Below are 27058 nucleotides of genomic sequence, written 5' to 3' on the forward strand. Positions count from 1 at the left end.
TGCACTTGAGATCAAGCCCGGTTCGGAGAGCCGCGTGGCTGCTTCATGTCACATGACATGGAAGCCACCACTGTCAATTACTAAGATCTGACTAATCGAATAAGGTCTGTTATTACTGTGAGTACACTTAAAGGAGTTCGGACATGCGATGGAAAAGTAGTGCACCACGAGTCATCGATAATATTAGTGATTATTTAACCCAACTCAATGCCCATGCGATCCTCAAACAGAAGCGAATGTCTACTGTTACAACTACCAAAGAAAACGATGAAGTCATCAACCGAGCGTCGCAAAACAACCCTGTCAATTTGTCGTATATTCGTTCATTCACGCTTGGTGCGACAGCTGCATCATGCAAAGTAACTCTTCCAGAGCACACCAGAAAGATCCTCGAGCTGGTCCGACGTGAAGGCCTGTTGTGGCGATGTTAGCGAGAGTGACCTTACGGGAGGGCTTGGCGATAGCTTACCTTCGCGTCAATGTGCCACGTATCTTGTCTGGTCTTCTTAAACTCACTGATAATAGACTTGACACTCGACCCGACAATGCCAGGGTCGCTAGCTGCTCGGACGCTCAGTGTGGTTAGAGCATCAGGCATCCACCTGGGCGGTGGACTGCTGTAGGGGAACGCTTGAATGAGCGCCCCAAGTCCCAGGACTGCACCGTGTCTAGAGATGATGAGTCGGGTGTGCTCTGGGGTCGGAGTACCAGCTCCAGAGGAGACTGGCGTTGAGATACCCGAGCGGAGTGCCTTGGGCTTCTTAGGAAGAGGGTTCTCAACCAAGACCTTAGTAAATCGCTTCTTTAGTCTGGCAACCATCTCTTCCCGGAGCAAAATAGGAGAGCAACGGATCATTCCAGACAGGGTGGCAGATGCTCCCACTCTCACCTCATGCTGCGGGTCTTCGAGCATGCTAGCCACGCACTCAAAAAGCTTGTCACGATCGCCCGCAGACAGTAAGAACAGACGACGGAAGTATATGATCTGAATGTTGATCATGACACGCAGACGTTGGTGCCATGAAGGAGATGTCTGCCCGATGTGGATGAGGGTTTTGATAAACTCCGAGTTATGCTCAGCGGGGTATGGAATGTTAGGCAGGTGACGGAAGACGTGGTAGGCCAGGGATTGGAGCTCTGGGTCTTCCTTGACATCCATCATGTGTAGAAGCTGCCCCGTGAACAGATCAGGGAAGAACGACACCAATTGTGTACATTCGTGGGACGAAAGGGTGGAATCAAGCCACAGCAAAACGGTCTTGCATCCAGAAGTATAGGACGAAGGCGTTTGTTGGCCGGGTGTGCGGGCTTGCCGCCATGTCTCAATACGGCTGAAGACTTCACGAATCATCTTGGTAAAATCTTCGGTGGGAAGATAAGGATATGTACCCACGGAAGACGCGGACTTCTGCGCATCGAGAAGGCGTTTCAGGTCAGCGTAAGATTCATGATACCTGGTGCGGAAGATAGTTGCGAGGGTCTGCCCCATGGCTTCACGAACTCCCTTGTAAGGATGATCAAGATGTCCAAGGAAATCCTCAACAATCGGCTTCTCCATTTGGAAATGCCAACCTGCGTCAATGATTGACTGATGTAAAAGATTGATTTTCGAGCTCTCCTTGAATGCTGCATTGGTGCTCATGTCCAGCCGGAAACTTGCCAGCCAGTCGACGAGAGGCCAAGCTCTGCGTGGGTCTCGGCACTGTAGGATCATATGCAAGAAGGTTGTCCAGTACCCAGAGTTTTCGGGAGTCAGGCCATCAGTGAAGATTTTCTGCACAATGGGAAAGGCATATTCCCAGACCAAAGTCCGCTTCTCCACGCTGGTATCGGCCACAGAGCTCACCAAAGCCCCGAGAATCTCTGCAGTAGCGCGATGTTGGTGTTTGTCACTGCCGTCCTCAAAGACAGCTTCGATTTCTTCCTGGATATCTTTGAACGTAGCTGCTGTAAGCTCGTCACGGAGCATCAGCTCGAAGGCGTAGAGAAGCATCATTGCGCAGGGCATGCGGAACTTGTCAGCCGAAGGGTCCCGGGGTTCCTGCTTCAGATACATGAAGAACTTGGAGAACCAGGCTCTGTCGAAAAGTTTACCCATATGCGCCCGAACCTTCCACTCGACTTCGTCATATTCGATATCACGTTTCACATTCGACTTGTACGCCGGCATACTGTCTGCCCAAACAAGCCAACCAGGGAAATCATGATCGACGTAGTACTCCGCTTCTGGGTTAGCAAAGCTCGCCAAGTATTCTTTCGTCCAATTTGGATCGTCGCGCTTGGTTGCGACTTTGAGTTTCGAGGGGAAATGCTGGTGGCCAAGTATGTAATTTTTGTAATCGTGGCTGCAGATTGCCCTCACGTCTATCATCGTGAATAACGCGATGAGAGCCTGTGAGTACATGCCGCGCAGTCCCGGGTGGTCATCAATCGAGCCTTGGGTCACGAGCTCAACCAGGTTTTCACTTGCAACGTAGTCGAACCTAAGCCCCATAGTGATCACGATTGTGGCTGCTCGACTTGCGACTTTCCAATGAGATACCCTAGCAAGATTGACCAATTCCTCCGCCAAAGCTGCCTTCTTCTTCTCGATAAGGACGCGTTTCTTGTTGATAGCATCGCGCTTCTGATCAATCTCACCCTGGACGTTTTGACCCGGTGCAATCGTCTCGATGATGTCTCGATCGAGAACGGCCATTCTTTCCATGGCACGCCCGTATTCCATGATTTGATAGACGGCACTTGAACAGATTCTCTGCACAGATGGTTTGTCTACAGCGCTCGCGTCGATGAATGTTCGAATAAGAACGGGGGCGTACTTCCAGTGGCGCCCAACAGTTTTCGCGACACTCCCCAATAATAGGGAAAATAAGGCACCCTTGATACGAGCATGATCATTCTCCCGAATACCCTTTTGGAGAGCCTTCAAGAGAGGGGGAATCACTAGCAGACGGGATCCCCAGACAGCCTTGAGAGCCGACTCTCCTGCGCTTTGAGCGTTGCGTCGTGTTTCGGTATACAGAGATACGCAGGACTCGGCAATATCTAAAAGTAGGATCTCATCAAGCTTGGAACGGCGACGCGGGGCTGCGTTATGCCGAAGTCGTTGCAGATGATACACATTCGCCCTTCGTACGAGCAAAGGACGGGGATATTCCTTTCGCAGACCACTCATCTTATAAGGATGGATGTCGGCCGCAAGAAGTCGAGTGACTCTGTCTAGGACATGTGCAGAACGTTCAATGCCAACGTCAACAAACCAAGAGCGGTAAGCCGAGTAAAGAGCTGCGAAGCATGGAACATCGTCCTCTTGCTTGTCGGACAGGAATCTGTGCACGTCGTGCAAGACCCACCCTGCCCTTTCTCTAATGTCATGAATGGCTGTGTACAGCTTATCATTCTCAGTCAAAGGATACCCAGTAGGGTAGGTGAAAGTATCCCTGACTGCGGAATCCTCAGAGCTATCGAGAGCCGAGTCAGGATCCTCATCATCGCTTGGAGCTTCTTTTGAGTCCGCCATCTGCACATCAGTCGACCCGTCGGAAAGACCAGCCGATGTAGTTGTAGATGCAGCATTAGGGTCGAGAAGCACAGAGATACCGGAAAGGATGAGACGTAACAGCACCAGGTTCCGAGTCACCTCATCCGACCAGTCTTTACCGCTCCCATCACGCTTCACGCTGGAGGTCTCATCGGTCAGTGCTTTTAGCTGCTTCAGAGCAGACTCTGCCTGATTCTGGAAGAGTTCCACGGCAAACTCAAGTTCCTCGCGTTTCGGCACGTGCCATTTTACACTCAGTTTACAAGGATCTTGCTGATAGCCCCAGTGTTCGGGCTGTATGCCTTGAGCGACAACGTCAGGCTCGTACAGAGAGTAGTCCGATGTATATGTACCCGTTAGGTTGAGAAGAAGATGGTGTATGAAGTTGGAGATATGTACTGTGGGTATTCCCCGACATTTTTGCTGCATATAGACGGCTATATCGAAGAGCTCTTTCTTGTGAGCCAGTACGGCATCTCCGACATGAACGACGCACATGCTGAGCATGCTAACGTTCCACACCAGGCCACGGTCTCGAGGTAGGACATCTGTTCCTGTCGTTCTGGTCGACCCCGCACCATTGTCGTCAATCTCGGTACGAATGGCCTGCGTCAATACGGGGATGAAGCGCTTCAAGGCCTTTGCAGGGTTCACTTTGCAGACTGAGTTACAGATGAAGGCCATTGCATCGCGAGCTTGATGAATCACATGGTTGGAGACGAAATCGACAACCTTGGACAAGGCGATATCATAGTATTCGGGGGATAGAGACGACAGCAGTGGCATGAAGGTGGCTGGCAGGGTGTTCACAATGTTCTCTTCAGGAGAGCCGTTCCGAACTCTACTCACGTCAGGCAGGTTCTCCAGAAGTGTGAAGACACGACCCAAGAACGAAACAATGAAGTCGCCGAAGCCGCAGGTAGACGAGCGAAGAATCATCTCTTCAGTCTCATCGTCCAACTCGGTATCATAGTTCAATTTGATGTCAACACCCTCCTCCTCCATGCGTTCCATCTCGCCGGTGATCCATTGCATTGCAAGCATGTTACAATTCACATCCTCTCTCCCTTGGGTCAAGTCGGCCATGGGTATATTGTAACAAGCAGCCTGAATGAATGACAAGGAGTGCAAGGACTTCTCCAGATCATTGGCGTCAATTCCTGGTAGTGCGAGCCCCAGAAGGGTAGTCATATGGCAGCGGTAGCCCTTGGTTCTGGAGATGATGCGCGATAGAACTTGCAGAGCACGGAGAGAGGAGGTGGTCCGGTGAACTTCCACAAGTCCTTGCAGCGACGGGTAAATGCGCTGCAGAGCCCCGGGAAGGATGAGGTGGGGTTCTAGGAAGGCCAGGTTCTGCAGCGTAGACAAAGAGAAGCTCATGGCCGTGCCACTTTTGGCATAAATGCCCATGAATATCACGTCGCGCAGGCACAGCACGAAGCGGCGTTTGAGAGGCTCAGTCAACCTGCGCTCCGGTGGGACCTCCATCTCGCCAGTTTGCTCGCGGTTCCAACGCATCACAAAGAAATCTGCCAGGTAGTACACCAACTGCGACAAGGTCTTTGTCCAGCCGCCAGAGTTAGACGGATGGAAGAAAGTCTCTACAGCCTGAACAAGGCCTTCGAGCTGGGTCAGGATCGACTCCTGAGCATCGAGGCATGCTGGTGACAGCGACATCACAATCCACCTAGCAATGTGATGTGCGACCGGATGCTTTCGTGTATCACGGTCAAGCATGATACCCAACCCGGAAGAAATATCAACAAGAGCACTATAGGGAGAGGTTGACTGTCCCACCGGGATCTCTAGTAGTCGCAAAATAGCGGTGAAAATGAGCGAGGATTGATCCGGTGTAAAAATGCCGTGCTCCGAGAAGGGTATATGGCTGGCTGGTAGGGAATCCCGAGCAAGGCGAGAAAGGTAGTCCAAGAAAGTAATATCGAACGTTTTCGACCGACTAACCAGCGACCATAAATGGAAGTAGGTTGGCATATAGTGCTGAGGAAGCAGATCCTCTCTTGACTCGGGCGGGGGAGACGTAGGCAACATCAGGTTGATCAAGCCGACGACAACGAAGGCACCTTCTGAGAAGGAAGTCGTATAGTGAGGGAGGAACTCTTCGAGCATCGCCGGCAGTTCACATGGATCAATGTAAAGCTGAACGAAAGCACAGAGCTTGGTCAAAGTCTTGATGTTCCGTTTCAGATTCGATGAATGCACCAAGCCCGACTCGGTCGGCAGAACAAAGGATTTCAGCTCTCTATACAAAGGCTTCCAGTCCAACGTTAGATCCTTGACGGGTCTCAGGTAGTGCTTGCGCCTGCGAATGTCATTAGTGATGCGTGTGTGAAAGCCTTGGAACAAGGGTGCATACTTGGTAAGCAGCATGAACATGCTCGCAAATCGTTCCGCAACATTGGGATCAATTCCCGGGGCGAGGGAGAGTTCATAGTACAGTTTCACAAGATTGACCCGTTGCGTCCGAGTAGGGTCGAACTTTAGTGACAGCCACCCTCTGAGCTCTCTTGTCCAGTGCACCGCGCCGGGACTGAAATCTCCAGCTTCCACTGCTATGTACAGTTGTCGGAGGATCTCGCGAAAGTTTTTATCCCGCTCTGGTTCGTCCTCGAGCGAATATGGTAGATACTTGAAGTAAGGGTATGTACGTGGGCGGACTCGCGCCTTAGGCTCACCGTCCCCATTCATGACCGCAGGCTCACCTCCTGGAGAGGTGGCTCGAGACAGGTGATGTGTATTGTGAAAGTTTTCGGATGTCAGGATGGGCTTAGAGCCTGAGTGGTCCATTGCTGTATAGAATATCGAGCGTTTATGTTCTCGTAGAGGATAATGAGGATAACGAGGATGGTGATGGTTCAGATGAGGTCGGGTTCTAGGGATTCGAGCTTGTTAGCTAGGCTTGATCGTAAACTTCAACCACGGAGAAGTTGAAGAGAGATTGAAGATTCGCACATTACACATGGAGGTCGCGATTTAATGCTCAGGTGCAAGAATCGATGCCCAAACAACGACCTGCTGTCGGTTTGTTTCGCATGTGCGTTTTAGGTGTGCTCCGCTAGTAAGGCGATTGGAAACCACGAGCTCCAGAATCGAAACAAAGAACGAGCTTAAAATGTACAGGATGTTAAGGGAGAAGACTCTGAAGCCCAATGATTGTGAGCACGAGCTTTGTCTGTGAGCGAGGAGCTTCGAATCCAAGGATGGATAAAAGATGGTAATAGTGTGGGTTGTGTAGGATATCTTGAAGCTCACGCGTAGCAGACCGAAGTTGGAGGTATCATTGAGTCGGGTCTGGGTCAGTTTTGTCAGATCGGTGATGACATAATTCCACATAACGTAACGGCCGGCAGCCTAACGATGGGTCCGACTCCAGAGCGACCTACCACCAAATAGAACCCCAATTAAGACTCCGTGCACCACCGCTCAGCTAGGATCGGTGGGCTAAAGCAAAAGGTTAAATGAAAGGTGAGAAAAAAAGGCGGGGGATTTGGGGTGGCAATTTAACCAGTAGTAATGCTGTTGTCAGACAGGCATCCTTCCCTGCCCAAAGGATTTTCCCTCAACTCCATCACGTTTACAGAATACATTATTTATACAGTGCTAAAATCTTTTCCTTGATTTTCTTCTTATTCTTGTGTTCTTCTCATTTGACAATGATTCGTATACAAAGTTTGACAGCTTTATATGATCGGCCGCGGAATTAGAAAATGCATTTATTTAGAATGTGGTGGCTTGGAAGCGTTCTTCTTAGCTTGGATCGCTACCTCAGGCTGGTGGTAAAAATGATCCAAATAATGTGGCCTGCACCAAAGCATATGCCACCATGCCCTGCACCGCACTTGTGAACGTACGGCTGTGTTGAATTGAAGGAGGGATTTGGCCCCAATTCCCAGAAACCAAGTACGCAAGGTACCAATACCACAGTGGGTAACCGGAAGCTATGCGATTGATGATCTGGACGTGATAGCTGGTGAGGGCCAGTAAAGCCAAGATTCCCTGAGGCGCAGCCAGTCGTAGGAGCAATGAGGCGGTGGTAGCTGACGATGAAGCGTGATCAATCCCACTGAGAGCCCTTGGATAAATAAAAGGGACAGCCATGTCAAGTGCCCAGAAAGACGAGCGAAAGAGTATAGCCAGCATGGGCATCGCTAGAACAAATAGTGGAAGGTTCGAGAGACTCCAATACTGAAGGAAACCCACATTCCTGTTCCTGTGATTAGTGTACGTGGTGCAGCTCAGAGCTAGGAAATCACATACCAATAATGGCTTTGCACCCAACCATATATACTCGGAACATACCATTGGCACCATGGCCGGGAATTAGGGTCATCCCCACAGTATGCTGTGTGAGCGATATACTGAGGGAGAATGAGCCCCAGAGCAATGATACAACCGCTCACGATCGCAACCAGCAGGTGCGCACAGGCGTTCAATGACAAACTCTGTGACACGACCCGTCGAAGCTGGAGGAAAGCGTCATAGGCGAACAATATCCCGCTTAAGATACCATTGCTGCGAACAGTCGTTGCTGCAGAGAACAGGACAGCGGACAAAAGCGTTTTGAAATCGCCGGACAGACGCTTGCCATTCTTGTTATCCAAGTAAGCGGAAGAGTAGAGATAGAAACCAGTTATGTTCAGGAACGAGAACAGTGACTCTCCATATGGAGCCGAAAGAAATGCTCCGGCGGGGCAGATTATATGTAAAGCGGAGGACAGCAGGCAGATGAGTCGTTGCGTGGTACTGTCGTTTCCAAACACATTAACGGACAGTCTATAGAGCGCAAGAACGGAGAGGTAGTGTGCGACGTGAGAGAGTAGGATCGCCTCAATCGCTATTATAACCCCTCCTCCCAAGCCGGTGAGGGTTTGCAGAACTACATCGGCAATTAGTGGCCACCAGTGGTTTGCTTAAAGAAAAGAAGCTTTTTTTACCGGAAGTCAGGTAAGCTAAGGCTCGAGTGTAGCCATAGCCAAATGCCCACTCTTGCTCGAAGACATACCCCTGCTGAGCTATATGCAAGAAGTAGATAGAGTCCCACCGGACGAACTTTCGTGGAACGGTGAGAAGTAGATCTTCAATGTCCTCTGATATGATATCAGAGCTGTTGGTATCGTGGTACTCATAAAGATGGCTTGTGGAGGTATCGTAGCCCAGTCCTGGGCACGAGACGATGACCAGGAATATCAGCACCTTCCATAGACAGAAAGCGATTGTCAAGCCTCTAATAGGACGGGCGGGATCCAGAATGCTGGGGCGATTCGCCGCTCGCGAGCCTGCGTTAGTTGATGAACTCATATTATCCGTAGGCATCAGCATATCCAAACTATGCATGCACCCCTTGGTCTTCCCTATCCACGCGATGTTCTATGTGCCTCTCTAGATGGCTGTCATTGTGGCCTCGATCGAGGATAACGCGATGAATCCTGTGTGATGGTCTAACGCAGGACTTCACACTACCTTCTAATCATGAGATGATGGCAAGTAACCGAGGTAAGTGGAGGTGGTAGGTAAGTATGTATTAGTTATGAAGAAGTGAACATGGAGGGATGATTAAAGACGCGTTGAGCCAAGCCGTGGCTAAACGGATCGGAAAGTTCGGCAAGCATAGCCGTGTCTTATTCAGCATATGGCGGTGCACAAATACGTAATGCCTTGCATCCTGATGGCGAGGGTGGCGTCCCTTTCCATCGCAGTGATATGAGTACGATCTAGTGTAGTAATTTAGTAGTTTACTGATACATAGTAGTACATACGTAGTACTGAGTAGTACCTCCAAGAAATAGACAAGCGGGGATGGGGTTTATGCCAATCTACTCGTCAGACTACAGTACATGGTGTGTACTAAGTATCTTATCCATTCATGATAATGATGATGTCAGAGGACAAGGTTCTCCGGATCGCGGAGAAAGTTTTTTGAAAGTGAGAACTCCCTCCTCCAATGGATCCTCTCCTCGGAGGCTCAGACAACTTGGAAGTCAGCCCTACCGGATCAACTGGGTCAACCCTCTCATCTGGGGTGTTCTGTTGTTCGGATCTCCGGTAACGCAAGCAGCACGTCAAGGGCATCCTCGATTGGGAAGGTCAACGGCCATACCTACCTAGGTACTCATCCAACATGAGTCAACCTGAATCATTACGTTGAAATTAAAGCAAGCATGTTTTGAAGGTCATTGGATGCAGAAACTTTTCCGTGCCAATGCCATAGGTTCTCATGACGAGGAGCTCAATGCATGATATACTCAGCCAGTATTCGATACACCACTTTGTAAATGTGCATGCACTACTGTACCTCTGTTTCAATTTCTGCTGGACATATCGCCCTTCTGCAACCTCTGTTCAAGATCCTCCGACCTGAGCTCAAGCCCCACTGTTTGATCACGCGGAATGCTTGTTGTACCGACCAGTGGCCACCTCAATCCATTGAAAAGGGATACGATGGGCCCATCTGTCGCCGTGAATTTTGGAGTGATACTCGAGGAGGTTGGCTCGGGTTGCCCCGTGGACTGACTGCTACAAGATAGCTGATCATCAGAAGCTATCTATCTATACTCACTCAGGTACTGGCCAGTCAATTGCTTGGACAGACCGACTTTCCGGCCAGATCCACGAGACTGCACAGTAAAATTTGCGCGAAATAAAGAAATTCGCCATCGAAGTTTCCGCTAGGAAGGAGACTAGACCCTCATTGTGGTTAAGTGCAACGCCAAGCACTGTGGCCCAGCCAAGAAAACGAACTCGGTCAGAGTCGGTTGGCAGTTGGCATTTGGCACTGTGGCAGGCGGGCAGCTAATTTTCTCCCACGAGTTTTCTCGAGTAGTCTAGTAGTTATGCGGGATTACAATGAGTCAGTTAAAATGACCAACTATCCAAACTTTGCAATCCTTCAGGTAATTAGTCAAATGTTATCCAGATTTGTCATAAGATATCAGTGGGGACACTCAGGAAGAGTTTTAAGAGTGAGTTACTCTAATTGTATGGTATCATCTAGGTGATTCCTGGCAATGATCTGTCAGCCGGGCTCATCGTCGAAACCGAGAAACAGTACGTTAAACAGGCAAATTCAGCCTTATGCTTCTAGGGCAGTCGAATTCTGACATAAACCATGGATAGTTGCGAGGCCGAGGCTCCGAAGCAGAAGACGGCAGGTCGGCGTTTCCGGCTTCCGTGACGGAGAAGGTCTTGCAAAATCCGTTCTTCCGCCCAGAGTCACGGACGACGGAAGTTGCTGCACCTCCTCCACCTCCGAACGCCAGCGGAGTTATTCAGTTGTTTAGTACCTAGTAGTTATTTGTCTGTACGTCCTGATCTACTTAGTTACTGTACAGTACTGTAGTCATCTGCTAGACTGCTAACTAACTGACAACTGACAACTGACAACTGACCACTGACTACTCTGTACTGTACATACCTTAAACCTCCCTGCCCCTCCTTGTGTCTTCGCCCCATGCATAACTCATTGTGCCCCATAGCTACCGGAGGAAGGGCTCCGTAACGGGCTGAAATGTTGAAAAATTGATACGAGCCGTCTACCAAGTTCAGAGGGATAGTGGTTAAGTGTGGGTGCCGAAGATCGCCGTCTAGTCTGGTCGCTTCACAGCTCCATAAATGCAGCAGTATGATTTGTTCCTTGAACCTAAAAATCATCCTGATAGATCGGGGAAAACTGAATAAATCCAGTCAACTGGATCCATGATTAATGATCATTACTTTGGCTCGTTGTTGGCCCATCATCAAATTTCTTTTTTCTTTTTTTTTCTCTCTTTTTTCCCCCCCTTCTCTGAGGTTCCCCCCTCATGAGACTTCTATGATACTTATATTAATTACCGAATGACACTGACCCTTTCCTTTAACCTCCGGTGCTTCATCCTGACTACTGACTGACCACTTCCTTCCACTATTGATCCACGATCTCCTTCGTCTGACATGCAGCAGTCATCCAGGTGGACAATTCTAGTGGGATCTCATTCTAACTATTAAGGCCGACCGTCCCTTGCCCGAGCAAACGAAAGGCTGAATTAGCAAAAAGGCTGAAGGCTGAAAAGCTTCCCCCCCCATCACTACGCAGCAGCAGCAGCAGCAGCACTACGCAGCACTACTACGTATACTTGACCATCCATCCTTACACCCGTATTTCTTCATTCTCCTCCCTCCTCTTCCTCCTTATACTTGTTACCCATACCCACTCTCTCGCCCACTCTCATCCTTTGCCTCCTTCGTCCCACGATCTATAGATTTCTCCACGTTTGTCCGACCTGAACTTTTCCGGGACTCTTCGTTTCTCCTCCTATTCTTTGATTCTCTCCCCTCTCTCATTTCTGACCTCACTCCTTTCCTTTCCTTTCCCCTTTCCCCACCCGATTTCACAGCCTCCGCCTCAGCCTCGCTTGCTACCTACCGAGCTGTTCATTGTCGTGCAGGCCACGGCCAACAATCATCACTCTCTTATCCTCATTCTCATTCTCATTCAGCTCTTTGCTGATGCACTTTCCTTTCTCCATTTCCTATCATCTCGCCATTTTCGATTTTGAATTGAACGAAGCTTCGACATTTAGCTCTTAACGAGAACAACCTATTGTCCGCGACCACCCAACTATAAGCGCGCTTCCACCTCTGTCGCCGTACTACTACTGGTCAATGGTAGTCCGGAGCACCGATAGGCGTGGTTGGAGCCCAGAAAAGAAATGCTATTCAACCTTGGATTGACCGCGGATGCAGCAGCAGCTCACGACAGCGACGTTCTTGGTCCCCAATCTGATCTCCAGACCTCGTCGCGCCATTCCTCGCCGCCTGTATCCTTCGCGACGCTACCAACCTGGGGTCTGGGAAGCTTGTACGGCCGGCGCAAAGTGACAGAAACAGAAAAGCCGCCGCTGCACGAACAACCACGTGCAATGTCGAGGCCACCTGCAGTAGACCAGATATTATTGTCGAGCGATGACGAGCATTCGACCGTCGGGCCGACTCTAGCTTCCTCGAGGATCGCTCGCTCATATTCGACCAGGAAACCATCGTCGCGACCTAAAACGTCATACCAACTAGCGCATCCCGCATCCCACGCACGTCACAGGCGACTGAAACTCCGACCCAAGCTCCTCTTACAGCTCCAACAGGTGTCACAAACCCCGCGTCCCTTACCCATTTTGGACGTCCTCCCGTCGAGTGTGTTTCTGCCTAGACTGGCCCGCAAATTCCCAACCATCTTTCGCGGCAAAAAAGGGCTTGGTCCCAACGACCTTATCGTCGTCACCGGCGATCGCTATGAACAGAGCCAAGGCGATTTTGCCGACAGGCATCTGAGCTCCGATGAAGAAAACGGAGAGCACCGTGAAGTTGTCGCAACGATATGCCAGCTGTTGACGGATGATGCACTATCGAAAGGCAAAGCGGAGATCTGCCTTAGTTATGGACCAGTTTGGGAGGCGACACCTCTGGCCAATGGCTCCTACGAGTTCGTGGCCCAGACCGACGAAGGTATCCAGGTCCTGCGATGGGTGCTGCGGGGAAGCAAGAACCGTCGTGTATCGGCACCCCCAGATTTTGGCCTGCAGGAAGACAGCAAGCGCTTCACATTCAGCGTGATCAACCCCAACACCCGCCGTCACCCTGTTCTCGCCACGATGACCCGGAACCATTTGGAGATATTCCACGAGTACTCAATACCGGCCACCTCGGGGATCGCTTCCCCTACTTCTGCCATGTCGGTGATCAGCGACCTCTCGGAGATGGACGAGCCATTGAGCGGAAGGATGCCTGTTGACGACGACCTACGCATGTTGATTATTGTTACTAGCTTCTGGGTGGCCTTCCGAGAGGGCTGGTCGCATACCTTCAGCTACAACGACGCCGCTTCGACGCTCAACCCCAGATCCCGCTGTCCGTCACGACAGAGCTCCCCGACAGCCGTTAGGGCTGAAACCGATCGGTCCTTGGAAGAAGAGGTCAGCAATCCGACAGGCCCCGCCGCCACGAACCGCAGACAACACCGCATGTCCACATCCAGCTGCATGTCATCACCCCCCAACACAATTTCCGACCAATCAACGCTCGGGCGTCTATCGAGACGTTCCAACTCAACCGGAGCAGCATTCATTGAGCGGACCAACCGACGTGCCTCTGGCACCCTCGGCCGCCTCAACCGCCATAGCACGCTTTCCAGCACTCGTGAGCCCGTCCATGACGCGGATACCAACGCTACGCCCACCCCGGCTCGACAAGATTCGAGCACACGCAGACGCTGGTCCCACCGGAGAAAGTCCGAGGCGCAGGTCTCGAAGCAAGCGCCAGACAAGGATATCGACCGGTCGCAAAGTACAAGAAACCCTCGCCCGCAGCCCCGACAACAACTATTACTACAGCCGGACCGAGCAAACGGGAATGCGTCTCCATCGAACACCAAATCCGTCGAACCGACTCCACCCAAGGGCAAACGTCGACATCGACTCAGCAGTCTATTCGACTTCATCATCCGCAAAAGTACCCATTCACATTGAAATACATCCGTCCCACGACAGAGAAACAGAAGCCTGGTGCTCCTGATATGACCTCATTGACCACACACCTCCACTCCCATCCCCTTGTCCCACCTGGTGTTGGCCATGTTAGCCAGAAAAACCCAGTACAGCGAGGCGCCATCTTCAAATCCCATACCTTTCACCTCCCTCTTGCAGAGGTTGAGCAATAACCCTATACCTCTTTTTCCTTGTTCTATGTCATAATATCATCGACCATTGCAGAATATTGTCTTCGTAACATAAGAGCCAGGAGCTGGAGCGTTACTGTCGATAACATTTATTTTTTATGGGACCAAGCTAACCTTGTTTATTGTTCTTGGTCCCTGTACGATTGTCTGATATCTTGATATCTTATTTGTGTGACGGATTTCCATCCGTTCAAACCCTATCTATCTCAGCTCACTTTAGCCTTGCCCTTGTGCGAATGAATACCACGATTATCAATGGCATATACTTATATCATATTCGTCCTGATTGCCTCACCTCCGGTAGTGATAGTCTCACGCGATGTACATGGCGACGTAATAATTTAAGGTTGAATTTATAGGATAGTATCATAGTCTAGTTCGGTGGGCTTGTGTCCCTCGCGCAGGAAGGTTGCAAAGTTGGAGCTTTCATTCAGGAATTATCTCTATTGACAGAACCAAAGCACTACACCAAATCTAGCGCGCCTCGAAATCACCGCTCCAAGCTCGACACTGCCCGAGGGACATACGGTTCTTCCAGATACTTGATCTCCTCGGCGGTCAACTGCACCTTGATGGCCGCAACGGCCTCGTCGATGCGCTCCTTGCTGCTGAGGCCCAGGATCGGGTTCTCCTTCGGGTGGCTCAGGGACCAGGCGATGGCGATCTGCGCCATGCTCACGCCCTTCTTCTGGGCGAGCTCCTCGACGCGGTCCACGATCGCCTTGTCGGCCTCCGTCTCGCGGCTGCGGATCAGCATCTTGAGGGCGCCGTCGGTCGACTCGCGCACCGTCGAGCGCGAGCCCCAGGGCCGCGCCAGCACGCCCCGCGCCATGGGCGACCAGGGGATCAGGCCCACGCCCGCGTCCTGACAGTAGGGGATCATCTCTCGCTCTTCCTCGCGAGCCAGCAGGTTGTGGAAGTTCTGCATGGAGATGAACTGATGCCAGCCGTTGCGGGCGGCGATGTTCTGCAGGGTCTGGAATTCCCAGGCGGCCATCTTGATGATAAAACGTTAGTATAAGGGTGTGTTAAGCATGGAGAAAATCATTGCACAGTGTGTTTGCTTGTTTTTATGGGCGTGCTTACCGTACTGGCACCGATATATCTCACTTTCCCACTCTCGACCACATCGTTGAGCGCCCGCATGATCTCCTCGCGGGGCGTGTCGCGATCCAGCCGGTGGATCTGCAGCACATCGATATAGGTGCCCAGTCTCTGGACACTGGCGTCCACAGCATCGAAAATGTGCTTGCGAGACAGACCTACGCGGTTGACGAATCCGGCGTCGTTCCGGCCGCAGGCGGAGATGGGAGGCATGCCCCCTTCCTCGTCCACGCCGAAAAAGCACTTGGTCATAATAACGACCCGGTCGCGCGGGATGTTGAATTGCTTCAGCGCCTTGCCGATGATCTCCTCCGAGCGACCGTGGGAATAGACGTCGGCCTGATCTGGCTGTCAGCTGGGTGATCGGAAATCCCATCAGAATGCGGAGGGTTTAGGGAAATACCGTATCCCAAGTGTTGATTCCGCACTTGTAGGCGTGCTCAATCAAGGGGAGGGCTTCCTCCTCATCCAGTACCCAGTCCTGCCATTGTCTGGTGCCGTAGGACATGGTACCCAGGATGATCTTGGAGATCTTGAGGCCGGAGTTGCCAAGACTGCATTGTTCATGTTATCAGCAGGGGAAATGTGCTTCAAATCAAGAGTCTACGGTGACGGTATACCGAACATATTCCATATCAGAAGCCATGATGTACTGTGGTTGAGCAGTTGGTTCTAGTAGATGGCGGTTAGCACCGGAACAGGCGGATATCTCGTTGAAGCTGCACAGGCACCTACACAAGTGATTAAAAACGATACTTTCAGCGGAGATGCTCTTGAAAGTGACAAGAGATAGAGATGGGAGACCAGAGGAGAAGAACATGAATCATAGTGGGGACCGCGGAGGGGGTTTCTAGTCAATCGGGTATAGTCCGGAATAGGAGCTCTGAGCTCGTACTCCGCGACACTCGTATCCTCTCGCCTCTCTCCTCTCTCCATTCCGATCTGCCGAAACCCTGAAGCGGCGATGTTCTTCAGCCGACTTATTGCCGGCGACTCCCTCGGGCTTGGCAGAGGCTTGGGGCATGTCGGAAATGCGTCTCGGGACGTCTTTGTAGATCGCGGAGAGAATCAAGTAGATCGTTGATGCTAGTAAAAGAAGTTGAAGAAGAAAAAAGAAAGAAGGTAGAATCCCGTGACCTCCTCTTCCTCCTTCCCTGTTAGCTCCATCTTCTCTCCTTCTTCCTCTTCCTCTTCCTCTTCCTCATCTTCATCTCTCTTTCTCTCCCTTTTGCAAACACCTCCCACCCCAATTTGTCATGCTTGATTGCCTTCGAGTTTCTCCTCGGGCATGTCTTGTTTGTCCGCTCCAGGAATGTCTGCGCGCAACAACAGATACCTATCCTCACCGTAGCAAGAGCTTTTCTGTTTGCTAAAAGGCTCCTCGCCACCCTGAGAAAAAGCAATGAACCACTTTGACAGCCGCCAAAGAAAAGCTACGAGCGGCTGGCGCTGCTGACGTGGTAGCTTGCCCCGGACTTCCAGGTCATAGAGCCCTCCGAGAGGATACCGACGAGACCAGTCACCACTTGTGCTAAGAACCATGACTTACGATATTGTGTAGCCCTCCGCACGTGGAGTGGGTGGTGACACAGCCCACTGCCTTGCACAGCAAATCTGAAGGTCGTGTCAGTGCTCGGGATGACCAAGAGGCTGGCTGAAATCCAGGCCGTCAACGCCAGCTGTCACTGGAACAATTGCCACGCTGCCACAGCAGGACCAACACGACGAACGGTTCGTCCTAAATGATCCATGATCATGCGCAAGCTGGGCCTGAATGCAGCGGACTCAGCTGCTCATTAGTTAAACCCAACGGGTTCCTCAGCCAGCGTCTGCAGAGCATCCTGCAGGGAACGCCTTACCCCTGTCGTGTTGTGCATATCCCCGCTCCGCCTCGGTCACTGCTCCGGAGAATGCGAACCGCAGCCTAATCACCGAGTATCGAGAAATTCGCACTTTGGCTTGGTCTCAGTGAAGCTGAGAAGTGAATGGCAATCTTGCTCACATCGACCGGGACAGACTTACGCCGTAGTATTGCGTGCCACCGCAAAAGGTCATCTTCCATACGTGCTTGTGTACAATCCAGCCTGCATTTCACCATGCCATTAATTGTGTCTGTCGAGGTTTGTTTCTACTCAACACCATGCTAGTTCCATGCCCGTTCATCACATTAAGCATTGATAGCTATGGATAAGCCACTTCATCGATATTTGTGCCGTTGGCCGGCTGCATTGAAGTAGAACTTATTTACCTCATGAACTATTCTCTCGCTGCCCAGTCTCATACGAGGCGCAGATGCCAAACAGGTGGAGGCCTTGTAGAGTCAGCAGTTGCAGCTTTGCAAGTGTCAAACACACACCTCATTCGTATGCAAACAGAGTTCTCCACGAATGATCTTCAATAGTGACTAGTGATTGGATTTATGGTCAACATACACACCAACCGTCAATGCTCTTCGTGCCTGCCAATTACCGAATGAAAAGCGTATAGATGCCTGGACGCAATCGTGTTCCATGTCTGGTCAGCTTTGTGGCTAGCTGGAGAACGCGCAATGTAAAGCTAACGTGCTAGGAGAAGCAGGCCTTCAAAGAGTGTGAATTTGTGCCTAACACCGCGACTTACGAGTTTGCAACATGAAGCTGCAGTGTGAAAGCCGCGCAGATAGCAGTTTGTAGCAACTCGTCTCTGCCAAAACCATTGGACTCAAAATGTGAATCGCTTCGAGGTGCGACACCATGTCACGAATCGACCATCCTCCTGGCATTCCGGTCAAGACCAGGACTTGAAAACTATCTCCAGTGTTCTGATCACCTCAAATGTCTATATAAGGGACGAACATTGCCCTCTCCAGACGTCTTTCATCATCAGCACCACCATCCAACCTTCAGAACAACAAGCTCTTCCTACTCATTACCTCAGCACTAAACCGGAGTCCCAACTCAATCAAGCAAGATGGCCACCGCAGTAACCCGCTCTACTCCTGCTCCTGCACCCGCGATGATGGCTCTCCAAGCCCCTCAGCTCGGCCTCGCCGACGACGAGCTTCTGGCCCTCTTCCGCCGCGTCACGATCAGTGGCTCCGCGGGCCACGACGTCTCAGAGACCCAGATCAAGAAGGCCTTCGAGCAGGAGGTCAGCCGGCCCCTGGGCCGTCAGGTGCTGGAGGCCTCGCTGCGGGACGCGCACGAGTGCTCCTGCTACCACTGGAACTACCACGACCGGATACGGGGCAAGGTCGACATCAGCCGGGTCGACTTGAGCTTCGATCTGACCTCCCAGAGCATGGGGCAGTCGGTCCGGGGCGAGGTGGCGGGGTTCTTCCGGGTGAACCATGCTTACATCAAGTGAGTACCACCAGCATTGATTCTCTTGTGCAATGGACAGGCCCCGTCACATTTGTACTGTCTTGAGAATCTGAACATCACGTCTCACAATGATTAGCGCAACCGTCTACTATGACGACCAGCAAACCCTTCAGGGAAACCAGAGCATCAAGGTCTACATGGATGCGAACGTGAGTATAAACCATACACATCAGGGAGAGAACTTTTGCTGACAGCCGACTGACACAGAAATTCATCATCGACTTCTACCCCACCGACCAGGCGGAGAAGCCGATTGCCCGTATCGTGCAGACCAACTCTTCCTTCACCTTCCAGGGGACTTGCACTGGCGATTCCACCTGGTACACCAACTAGACTGGTGCTGTTGAGCTGTGTGGCAGACAGCCATGATGTCGAGGGGAAGATGGGTCGCAGCCTGCGGATCGAGACATGAAGAATGGTTTAGCGCTTTATTTGCTTTTCTGCGTCTTTCGCGTTGATTGTTCTGCGGTAGCTAGATAGTTTGCGTTTGATTTGATGATTATGCATGATTTATGATTCGGCGAGTGACCGTAAATGAACTCTATAACAGTAAAAGTGGTATCTCAAAGCATCCGACCTAGATAACGCCAAAACAGCCCCAATTTAAGGTAACGAACTCCCATCTATATCCAACAAAGGCATCTCCTTCTCCTCGCCCATCAACTGCCTCTCCCAAAGCCCAAAATACCTCCCCCGCTCCTTCAATAACCCCTCATGCGTCCCCCTCTCCACAATCCTCCCCTCATGCAACACCACGATCAAATCCGCCCGCACCACCGTCGAAAGCCGATGCGCAATCACAAACGTCGTGCGCTTCCTCCTCCTCATCCCCATCCCCTCCCCTCCATACTCACTCCCACTGTCCCCCGCAGTGTGCGAACCAAACAAAGCCCGCTGCACCACCCACTCCGTCTCGGTATCCACCGCACTCGTCGCCTCATCCAGCACTAGTACAGCTGGATCCTTCAGGAGCACCCTCGCGATCGCCAACTGCTGCACCTCCCCGCCGGACAGCTTGACCCCCTGCTCCCCGACCTTGGTGGCATAGCCCTTCGGGAAGGAGAGGATCTTCTCGTGGATGGCGGCGCTGCGACACGCGGCGTGGATCTCGGCCGCACTCGCGGAAGGCCGCGCGTACCGGAGGTTGTCGAGGATGGAGATGTTGAAGAGCAGAGGGTTCTGGGGGACGACGCCTATGGTTTGCCGGAGAGAGGATTGCGTGAGGGAGCGGATGTCGTGGGCGTCGAGGGTGATGGTACCCGCTGTGGGTGTGTGGGGCAGGTCGTAGGCGCGCAGGAGGAGTTTCGTGAGGCTGGATTTGCCGGCGCCGGTGGCGCCGACGAGGGCGATGGTTTGGCCCGGGGACGCGGTGAGGGTTATGTTCTGCAGGGTGGGGAGGTGGTGTTTGTCGGGGACGTAGGAGAAGGTGACGTTGTTGAACTCGATGCGGCCTTCGACGGTCGACGGGTCGAGGGCGAGGGCGTCCGGCGCGTCGGTGACGGTGGGGTTGGTGCGCAGGAGATCGAGGAGCCGCTCGGCGCCGACGAGCTCCGCCACCAGCCACCGGTAGTCCTTGGACAGGTACTTGATGGGCCAGATCAGCGAGTCCCAGTACTGCACCAGGAACACGAAGTCGCCGGGCGAGGCGCGGCCGGCCTGCACCTCGCGCGCGACCAGGGTCGCTAGCAGGGCGAAGGTCGCCGGGAAGAAGGCCTCCGTCAGCGCGGTGGTGTAGGCGTCGCGCTGCGACCAGGCGCGCGTGGCCTGCAGATGGCGGTCGACGGCGGCCCCGAAGCGCGCCCGCTCGTGGTCGAACATGTTGAAGATGAAGACCGTCGGCCAGCCTTGGATGGCCTGGTGCAGGACGCGCGCCTCGGCGCGCTCGGCGCGGGTCTGTCGCCGCCGGTTGGCGACGTTCCAGTCGGCGGTGATGACTTCGACGGTCGTGAAGGCCAGCGTCGCGATGAGCATGCTCAGCGCCGCGGTGGAGGTGAACTTGCGGTACAGGAAGACGAAGGCCACGCCCGTGTCGAGGATGGCGGGCGCGATCTCGAGCAGCGCCACCTCGACGAGGTTGGTCAGCGCCTCGCCTTGCTCCATCGCTTTCATCACCTCGGCTGAGTCGCGGTCCGAGTGGAAGTCCATGCCTAGGTCCATGACGTGGCCGAACGCCGTGGTTGTTAGGTGGCGGTAGGAGAACTGCTTGATCGGGATCTTCGCGAGGGAGAGGATCATCTCTACGCCCGACTGGCCGTGCAGGAGGTTGAGCGCGATATAGATGCCCAGCTCCGTGGACGGCGACTCCCGGGTGAAGAGCTTGTCCGCGACAATGCCCAGCTGGCGCGGCACCAGGACGTTCAGCACGCGGTCGGCGATGAGGCAGAGGACGCAGACGAGGAGGCAGGCCTGCACCTTGCGATCCTTCCCGGGGATCAGGAACGGGATGAAGACCTGGAAGTTTTGGATGTATGCTATCCAGCTGCCGGTCTTGCGGAACTGGCTGGTGCGAGAATCGTCGGACTCGTCCTCGTCGGAGGAGGTCTCTGAATCGCTTGCGTCTTCACTGCAGGAAGATTCGATGCCATCTGTCCGTGTGGTGCCGTAGGAGATCGGACTGTGTGCGGAATGGCCATTGGCTTCGCCCAGACACGGTATCATATCCTCCTCTTCCTCGCTCTTGAGGTGAGCTCGTTGTAAAAGGGCGTGGAATAGACAGTTCGCAAGCACGCCGCTAACAAAGAGTAATCGGACGGAATCCAGGACGATCAGTGTTCTGTGCACTGCTGGGCGATCCAGATGGATGGCATCGAGAACCAGACCAGGAATGCCAAAGAGGAGGGCAATTACGCTGAGACCAGTAGCTTCTGCGACGAGGATATCCTTGCGGAGGCAGGTCGTAGCCCATGCCAGGGCAGTGATGACTGCTGCGAAGATATGGTCGGGAGTTAGATCAAGTCCGTGATGCTGTCGGGAGATAATGATCACTTCAGAGATGTAAGAAGCCGATATGCACTGGAATATGATCCCCCGAAGAGCTGTTTTGCGCAGGACTGAAGGCTTGAGGTGCGTGTTGGAGCTGTAATGGAGGAGAAAAGATGCAAAGACAAACAGCAGAGTGACGGTTGTGGTCACCACGTGCAGTGGTTGGGCGACTCTCTCGAGTGCCATTATTGGGAAGTATAGCGCTGATGCTGACCATGATAGTGCGGCCCAAGAGTCTTTAAAAATAGAAGAACAGTATTTTCATAGATGGGTGTACTGTGCAGTATATCCTTGGTCTGAGATACTCAGACTCACCATGAGTCACGTCGAGTCAGAAGGAGATGAGGCTGTTGCAAGTGAATATTGTTGCTGCCTAGAATGTCCATGTAACAGTAAGAATATTCTTCTCTAATATTATCTACTCCCCGGACTTTTGATCATAGACAAAGTGCCTAGAACATCGTGGCATACTGTATCATGCCATACATATATCGTGCCATAGACTCATGAAACTTTTGATACCCCCTTCCCCATAAATATACAAAACGCTAATACACAGCAAGAAGTGAGTGCGACTTTTAGGAAGCACCACCACGACCACCAACATTAGCCAGGGCCTTCTTCTGGTCCTCCGTCAACTGAGCCGTTGGCAGCGGGCGGGCGCCAGCAGCCGTGGGCGGAGGAAGGAAGCCGGTAGCAACGAGGTACGCCGCATACAAACCGACCAATTCCTCGGTGACACCAGCGCCAGCGGAGGCATCAATGCCGGACCAGGCGGCGTCGGCGCGCAAGGAGGCGGCAGCATTGACGTCGTCGAGTTCAGGAGCCTTGGTGTTGGACGGGAGGTCGGAGGTGACGAAATGGTAGAGAGGCATCCTGAGGCAATATTAGTAAGTGTTCGGGTGCAAAGCTTCAAGAAAAGAGAAGGGGATAGGTAATGACTTACAATGCGTGCTGAGACTCGGGATCATCGTGCTGGCCGTCATTGACGTACTGCTCCAAAGCCTTAGACCAGGGAACGTAATCGATCTGGGGCACTTCGTAGCCGTAGAGCTGCAGGGCGCCCAGGAACTGATTGAAGCGAAGGCGAGGGTGACCAGTGACTTGAGCCACGCCAATCGGGGTGCAAGGGGGCTGGAAGGCGGCCGCAATGACAACGCGAGCAACGTGGTCAACGGGCACCATATTGACGGTATTGTTGATGTTGGGGCGGGCAGAGAGCTGAATACAGCCCTTGATCATGCGGATGAGGAAGTCGTCGGTGTTGGTAGTTCCGGTCTGGGAGTCACCAAGGACGTAGCCAGGACGCACGACGGTACCCTTGAGACCGCGGCGACCAGCTTCCCGCACGAGATATTCGCCTGCCCACTTGCTCTGACCATAGCCGGTTCCAAGGCCGACGCTGCTACCCTCGAGGTCGTCGGCCTCGCTGATACCAGCTCCGCCCTCGGCAACGATCCGCTCAGATTCCAAGACATAGTGGTCGCTGTCGAGGGTACTGGTCGAACTGACGAAGGAGAATTGCTTGGGCTTGCCGCTGGCGCAGAGCTTGAGGGCGTCAATGGTACCCAGCACATTGGCCGGCTTGAGGGTGGAGTAGGGGTACACCCAGTGAACCAGAGCACCGTTGTGAATGACAGCATCCACACGCTGGGTCAGGTCCTCCCAAAGAGCGTCGGAGAATCCGAACCGAGGCTCGCCCAGGTTACCGCACACGCACTGGAGCCGGCTAGTCCAGGCTTCATCCCAGAAACCGTACGCCTGGCAAGTAGAGCGAATGCGGCCGAGCGCCTGCTCGTCTGTCTTGCCGCGCACCAAAGTCACAACCTTCGCCTGCGGTGACTTGCGGGTCAAGAGATCCCGAAGGATATGAGCACCCAAGAAACCAGTGGCACCCGTGAGAAAAATGGTGGGCTCGGATGCAAGAATAGGCTCGGTGCGAGTAGGGAACGAAGCGGGCAGAGTCTCTGCCAACTTGCGAGCATCCTTCGAGTATTCGTCATCGAGCTCAGCAGGAGCTGCGGGCTCTGCAGCAGCGGTCTTACGCTCGTCGTTGCTAGCGAACGACTCCAGGTTCAGCAGACGGTCGATCTCGGCAGCGAAGCCCCTGAGGGTAGGGCTGCGGAAAATGGAGTTCATGCTGACATCGATCTCGCGCCACTTGCGTCGAACGTCGAAGAACATCTGCTGAGCCAAGATACTGTGACCTCCCAAATCGAAGAACGAGTCATCGGGGCTAATCATACGAGCGGTCACATTAGGAATGCGCTGGCCCCAGATTGAGGCCACGGCCTGCTCCGTCTCGCTGAGGGCTTGCGCCACCGAGGACTTGCGCCGAGGCGCGGCGGCACTGAGCTCTGCAGTATCAGGGAAGGGCAATGCGGGCTTGTCGATCTTGCCGTTGGGGTTGAGAGGCATGCGCTTGAGGGGAATGAAGACGGTCGGCACAGCGTAGCTAGCAAGCTTGCTGCGAAGATGGTCTCGAATGTCGTCACGCAGGGGGCGGAATCGTCTGAGCATGCCAACCATGCCTTCAGCGGACTCATCGTCCTCAAGACCCTTCTGCTGCAGCCATGATGCCCACTTACTCATGTCGGGAACGAAATAGCTGACCAGGGTGCGCTCCTCGAACTTGTCACGACGCACCAAAGTAACATTTTCTCTGACAAGCGGGTGACGAGACAGATGAGTGTCAATTTCGCCCAATTCGATACGGAATCCACGGATCTTGACCTGATCGTCTGCACGTCCAGAACATTCGACCTCACCGGTGGGGGTGTAACGGCCGAGATCTCCGCTGCGATACAACCGATCTCTTGGGCCAAAGTAGAACTCCCTCCAGGGTTCATTCGAGCCCTGTGCTTCGGCCTTGTCCTTTTCCGTCCAGGTTTGAGGGTCCACGAACCAATTGGTCAGGAACTTCTTTTCGTTCAACTCCGGAGAGCCAAGGTAGCCCTCTGCAAGACCACCAGCGCGGACATAGATCTCACCCACTTCACCAATGGCGCAAATGCGGTTGGGCTCGAAGCGGTTGACCACCAGCATCTGAACGTCGAGCATACCCCGTCCAGCTGGAATGACATCCTTCATGGTATCCAGATAGCCCTCGTCGCTCGAGTAGCTAGGGATTTCAAAGTAACTGACCGCACGCTGCGTCTCGGTCGTGCCATACATGTTGACAATGTTGACATTCGGAGCCAACCCTTGAAGGGAGCGGCAGTCTCTCTTGATGAGGATATCACCCACGAAGAAAGCATGGTGAAGCTTGGGGAATTGAGCTGAGGCACCGCCTACCAGAATCTGACCCATGGCAGGTGTAAGGTGAGTGACTGTAGCGCCGTACTCGCGCATCCATTCGGCGAGCTTCTCATTCTGGATATCCTCGCGAGCAGGAACAAGCAGTTGAGCACCCAAGAAAAGAGGGGTAAAGATATCTCTCTGGATCGGATCGTGAGCAATACCGCTCAGCATCGTGAAACGATCGTTAGGGTTGAGCTTGAAAGTCTCCGACATCCACGGGAAGTAGTATGCCAGGGAGAAATGACGACCCCTGACACCCTTGGGCCTGCCCTCGGAGCCGGAGGTGAACGACAAGGTAGGAGTAGAATCCGGACCGACCACGACGCCGACAGATTGAGCCTTCAGAGACACTTGTTTGGCCAGCACATCCTGTCCATTGACCAAGCCACCTTCAAGGGTTCCGTCGTCGCGGAGAGCAAGCGCGGGAACCTCAGTACGAAGCTGCAGGTTCTTGTCAATGAATGAGCGGACCTCATCAGACAGCTCACCGGCATCCTTGGTAGCCTTCTCAATGTTGATCAATGCACGAGGACGAGCGACATCCAGATATATGCACTGTCTTTCCGGAGGATATGCTGGATCAATGACGGAGAAGGTTGCGCCGGCCTTGAGGATACCCATCACAGCAACCACGAGATCGACACCACGGTAGGCGTAAACCATGACAACCTCGCCCCTCTCAACACCAGCTTGAACCAAGTGATGACCCAAAATGTTAGACGCCTCGTTGATTTGTCTGTATGTAAATTCCCTGTGAGGGGATCGCTCCGACTTGGTCTCAACCACACAAAGCTTGTCGGGATGCTTCTCCGCATTAGCGGCGAAAATCTCATGAATGGCACCACGGAACTTGGACCAATTCAGGTCAGAGGTGGGATCGGGAAGCAATGCCTGCTGATCCTCGGTCATGAAATCAATACGGCCGATGGCCTGTTCCGGGTTGCTGGTCGCATTCTCCACGAGCTTGGCGAGCTGCTTCAGGATGGTGGAGATTCTCGCACTGGAGAATAATCTCTGGTTGTAGTATGCTCCTAACTCGGCCTGAGATGTTGAGTCATCCGAGGCAAGGACTGGAGCAATGTTGAGGACAAGATCGGTGGTCTCGAAGGTGTTGGCGGGATAGTCTTGGGAGGCAGCGGGTGCGTCATAGGCAGCGAAGCGGAAGAGAGTAGGGGAGCGCTCGGAGCCAGACTTCTCTTGGATGTAGTTTCTTAAGCTGCCCAAAGGTACGATTTCGGAAGCTCCTTCTTCGAAGGCCTACATCAAACAGGATGAGAATGGGAGGGGACAAATTTCGTGAACAGAAGACTAGACTATACCTTCTTGACCTTAGCATAGAGTTGGAGGAACGTCTCCGAGGCCTCAATTGGGACCCTGAGAACGAAAGGTCGGCCATCGTCGCTAGAACTGGTGCCGATGGCGATGTCCTCATCGCCGGTCAGACGGGCAACGAGAACAACGAAGGCAGTGAGAAAGACAGTGAAACTCGAGGAGGAATTGGAGATCTTCTCGAGGGCTGATTGAGAACCCTGGGACAGCTTAATTGACTCAAAGGCTTCGATTGCTCTCTTGGGAAGCTCCTGCTTGTGGTTGTCGGGATAATCTCTTGTGAGGGGGGAGACAGTAAGGTTCTGTAGTCGTTGAGCCCATCGCTCAAGACGCTCCTGTAAGGAGACTGGTTCAGCACCCATGATTGCAGTCCAAGTCAATGATTGCAGTCAGGATGGTTGGTGGTGGGGGAGGGGGAGGGGAAAGAAATGAAGTTTAGTAGTTTATCGATGGGCGAGAGGCGATGAGTCAAGAGGGGCAGGCGAATAAGTGCCGATGTCGGCAGCTTCTCTTTGGGTCCCCACACTGCATACTTACTTGAATGCCTGAGGCTGCGATAGAGTTTCACCGCCTTTGGCGGGGCCCAGCCACATGTTACCTACGTACCAGTACCCATATGGCCTAGCCACAAAAAGAGCCTGGAGCGCCTGTAAAAATGGACGGGAGCGGACCCTGAACCGTCTTTACCGCATGCAGCGTAGTACTCAGCTGTAGTTGATC

At 52.9% G+C, this 27058-nt stretch overlaps 7 protein-coding genes across 7 annotated transcripts; 2 read left to right on the top strand and 5 right to left on the bottom strand.

Moving 5' to 3' along the window:
• Positions 1-135: 135 nt before the first annotated feature.
• Positions 136-6721, bottom strand: BO66DRAFT_51346 (proteasome activator BLM10). The gene is made up of 4 exons (XM_025653361.1): positions 6512-6721; positions 5916-6431; positions 470-5861; positions 136-413 (listed from the first exon to the last, which is right to left on the bottom strand). The coding sequence occupies exons 2-4, from the start codon at positions 6344-6346 to the stop codon at positions 351-353; spliced, it is 5886 nt and encodes a 1961-aa protein (XP_025505339.1). The 5' UTR covers positions 6347-6431; positions 6512-6721; the 3' UTR covers positions 136-350.
• Positions 6722-7324: 603 nt separating this feature from the next.
• On the bottom strand, positions 7325-8857 carry BO66DRAFT_319529 (DUF409 domain protein; the record flags this gene model as incomplete). The annotated part of the gene is made up of 3 exons (XM_025643646.1): positions 7325-7763; positions 7817-8385; positions 8459-8857. 3 exons carry the CDS (start codon positions 8855-8857, stop codon positions 7325-7327), a joined length of 1407 nt encoding a protein of 468 aa, XP_025505340.1.
• Positions 8858-12243: 3386 nt separating this feature from the next.
• Positions 12244-14052, top strand: BO66DRAFT_319701 (uncharacterized protein; the record flags this gene model as incomplete). Its single annotated transcript, XM_025643656.1, has 2 exons — positions 12244-12408; positions 12481-14052. The coding sequence occupies 2 exons, from the start codon at positions 12244-12246 to the stop codon at positions 14050-14052; spliced, it is 1737 nt and encodes a 578-aa protein (XP_025505341.1).
• Positions 14053-14728: 676 nt separating this feature from the next.
• BO66DRAFT_371331 (aldo/keto reductase) lies at positions 14729-16406 on the bottom strand. Its single transcript, XM_025645445.1, has 5 exons — positions 16101-16406; positions 15986-16037; positions 15769-15919; positions 15348-15704; positions 14729-15258 (listed from the first exon to the last, which is right to left on the bottom strand). Exons 2-5 carry the CDS (start codon positions 16009-16011, stop codon positions 14752-14754), a joined length of 1041 nt encoding a protein of 346 aa, XP_025505342.1. The 5' UTR covers positions 16012-16037; positions 16101-16406; the 3' UTR covers positions 14729-14751.
• Positions 16407-18314: 1908 nt separating this feature from the next.
• Positions 18315-19114, top strand: BO66DRAFT_346849 (uncharacterized protein; the record flags this gene model as incomplete). Its single annotated transcript, XM_025644594.1, has 3 exons — positions 18315-18706; positions 18804-18876; positions 18935-19114. The coding sequence occupies 3 exons, from the start codon at positions 18315-18317 to the stop codon at positions 19058-19060; spliced, it is 591 nt and encodes a 196-aa protein (XP_025505343.1). The 3' UTR covers positions 19061-19114.
• Positions 19115-19206: 92 nt separating this feature from the next.
• BO66DRAFT_390746 (ABC transporter ATP-binding protein) lies at positions 19207-22010 on the bottom strand. The gene has a single exon (XM_025647091.1). The coding sequence runs from the start codon at positions 21893-21895 to the stop codon at positions 19331-19333; it is 2565 nt and encodes an 854-aa protein (XP_025505344.1). The 5' UTR covers positions 21896-22010; the 3' UTR covers positions 19207-19330.
• A 44-nt stretch (positions 22011-22054) lies between these two features.
• Positions 22055-26747, bottom strand: aarA (L-aminoadipate-semialdehyde dehydrogenase). Its single transcript, XM_025647092.1, has 3 exons — positions 26329-26747; positions 22656-26266; positions 22055-22585 (listed from the first exon to the last, which is right to left on the bottom strand). The coding sequence occupies exons 1-3, from the start codon at positions 26698-26700 to the stop codon at positions 22288-22290; spliced, it is 4281 nt and encodes a 1426-aa protein (XP_025505345.1). The 5' UTR covers positions 26701-26747; the 3' UTR covers positions 22055-22287.
• Positions 26748-27058: the final 311 nt, after the last annotated feature.

The sequence above is a fragment of the Aspergillus aculeatinus genome (genome assembly GCF_003184765.1).
Source record: "Aspergillus aculeatinus CBS 121060 unplaced genomic scaffold BO66scaffold_16, whole genome shotgun sequence".
NCBI classification, from domain to species: domain Eukaryota; kingdom Fungi; phylum Ascomycota; class Eurotiomycetes; order Eurotiales; family Aspergillaceae; genus Aspergillus; species Aspergillus aculeatinus.

Bases quoted from the DNA above. Each gene is read 5' to 3' on its own strand.
- BO66DRAFT_51346 (XM_025653361.1), bottom strand. From the start codon at position 6,346: ATGGACCACTCAGGCTCTAAGCCCATCCTGACATCCGAAAACTTTCAC. The intron at 5,862-5,915 runs GTATGCACCCTT...TGACATTCGCAG, and splicing joins ATGTTCATGCTGCTTACCAA to GCGCAAGCACTACCTGAGAC. The intron at 414-469 runs GTAAGCTATCGC...TCGCCACAACAG, and splicing joins CGTGGCACATTGACGCGAAG to GCCTTCACGTCGGACCAGCT.
- BO66DRAFT_390746 (XM_025647091.1), bottom strand. From the start codon at position 21,895: ATGGCACTCGAGAGAGTCGCCCAACCACTGCACGTGGTGACCACAACC.
- BO66DRAFT_371331 (XM_025645445.1), bottom strand. From the start codon at position 16,011: ATGGCTTCTGATATGGAATATGTTCG. The intron at 15,920-15,985 runs GTATACCGTCAC...TGAACAATGCAG, and splicing joins TCTGATATGGAATATGTTCG to TCTTGGCAACTCCGGCCTCA. The intron at 15,259-15,347 runs GTAAGCACGCCC...TTTATCATCAAG, and splicing joins GATATATCGGTGCCAGTACG to ATGGCCGCCTGGGAATTCCA.
- aarA (XM_025647092.1), bottom strand. From the start codon at position 26,700: ATGGGTGCTGAACCAGTCTCCTTACAGGAGCGTCTTGAGCGATGGGCT. The intron at 26,267-26,328 runs GTATAGTCTAGT...TGTTTGATGTAG, and splicing joins TCTATGCTAAGGTCAAGAAG to GCCTTCGAAGAAGGAGCTTC. The intron at 22,586-22,655 runs GTAAGTCATTAC...ATATTGCCTCAG, and splicing joins CCCGAGTCTCAGCACGCATT to GATGCCTCTCTACCATTTCG.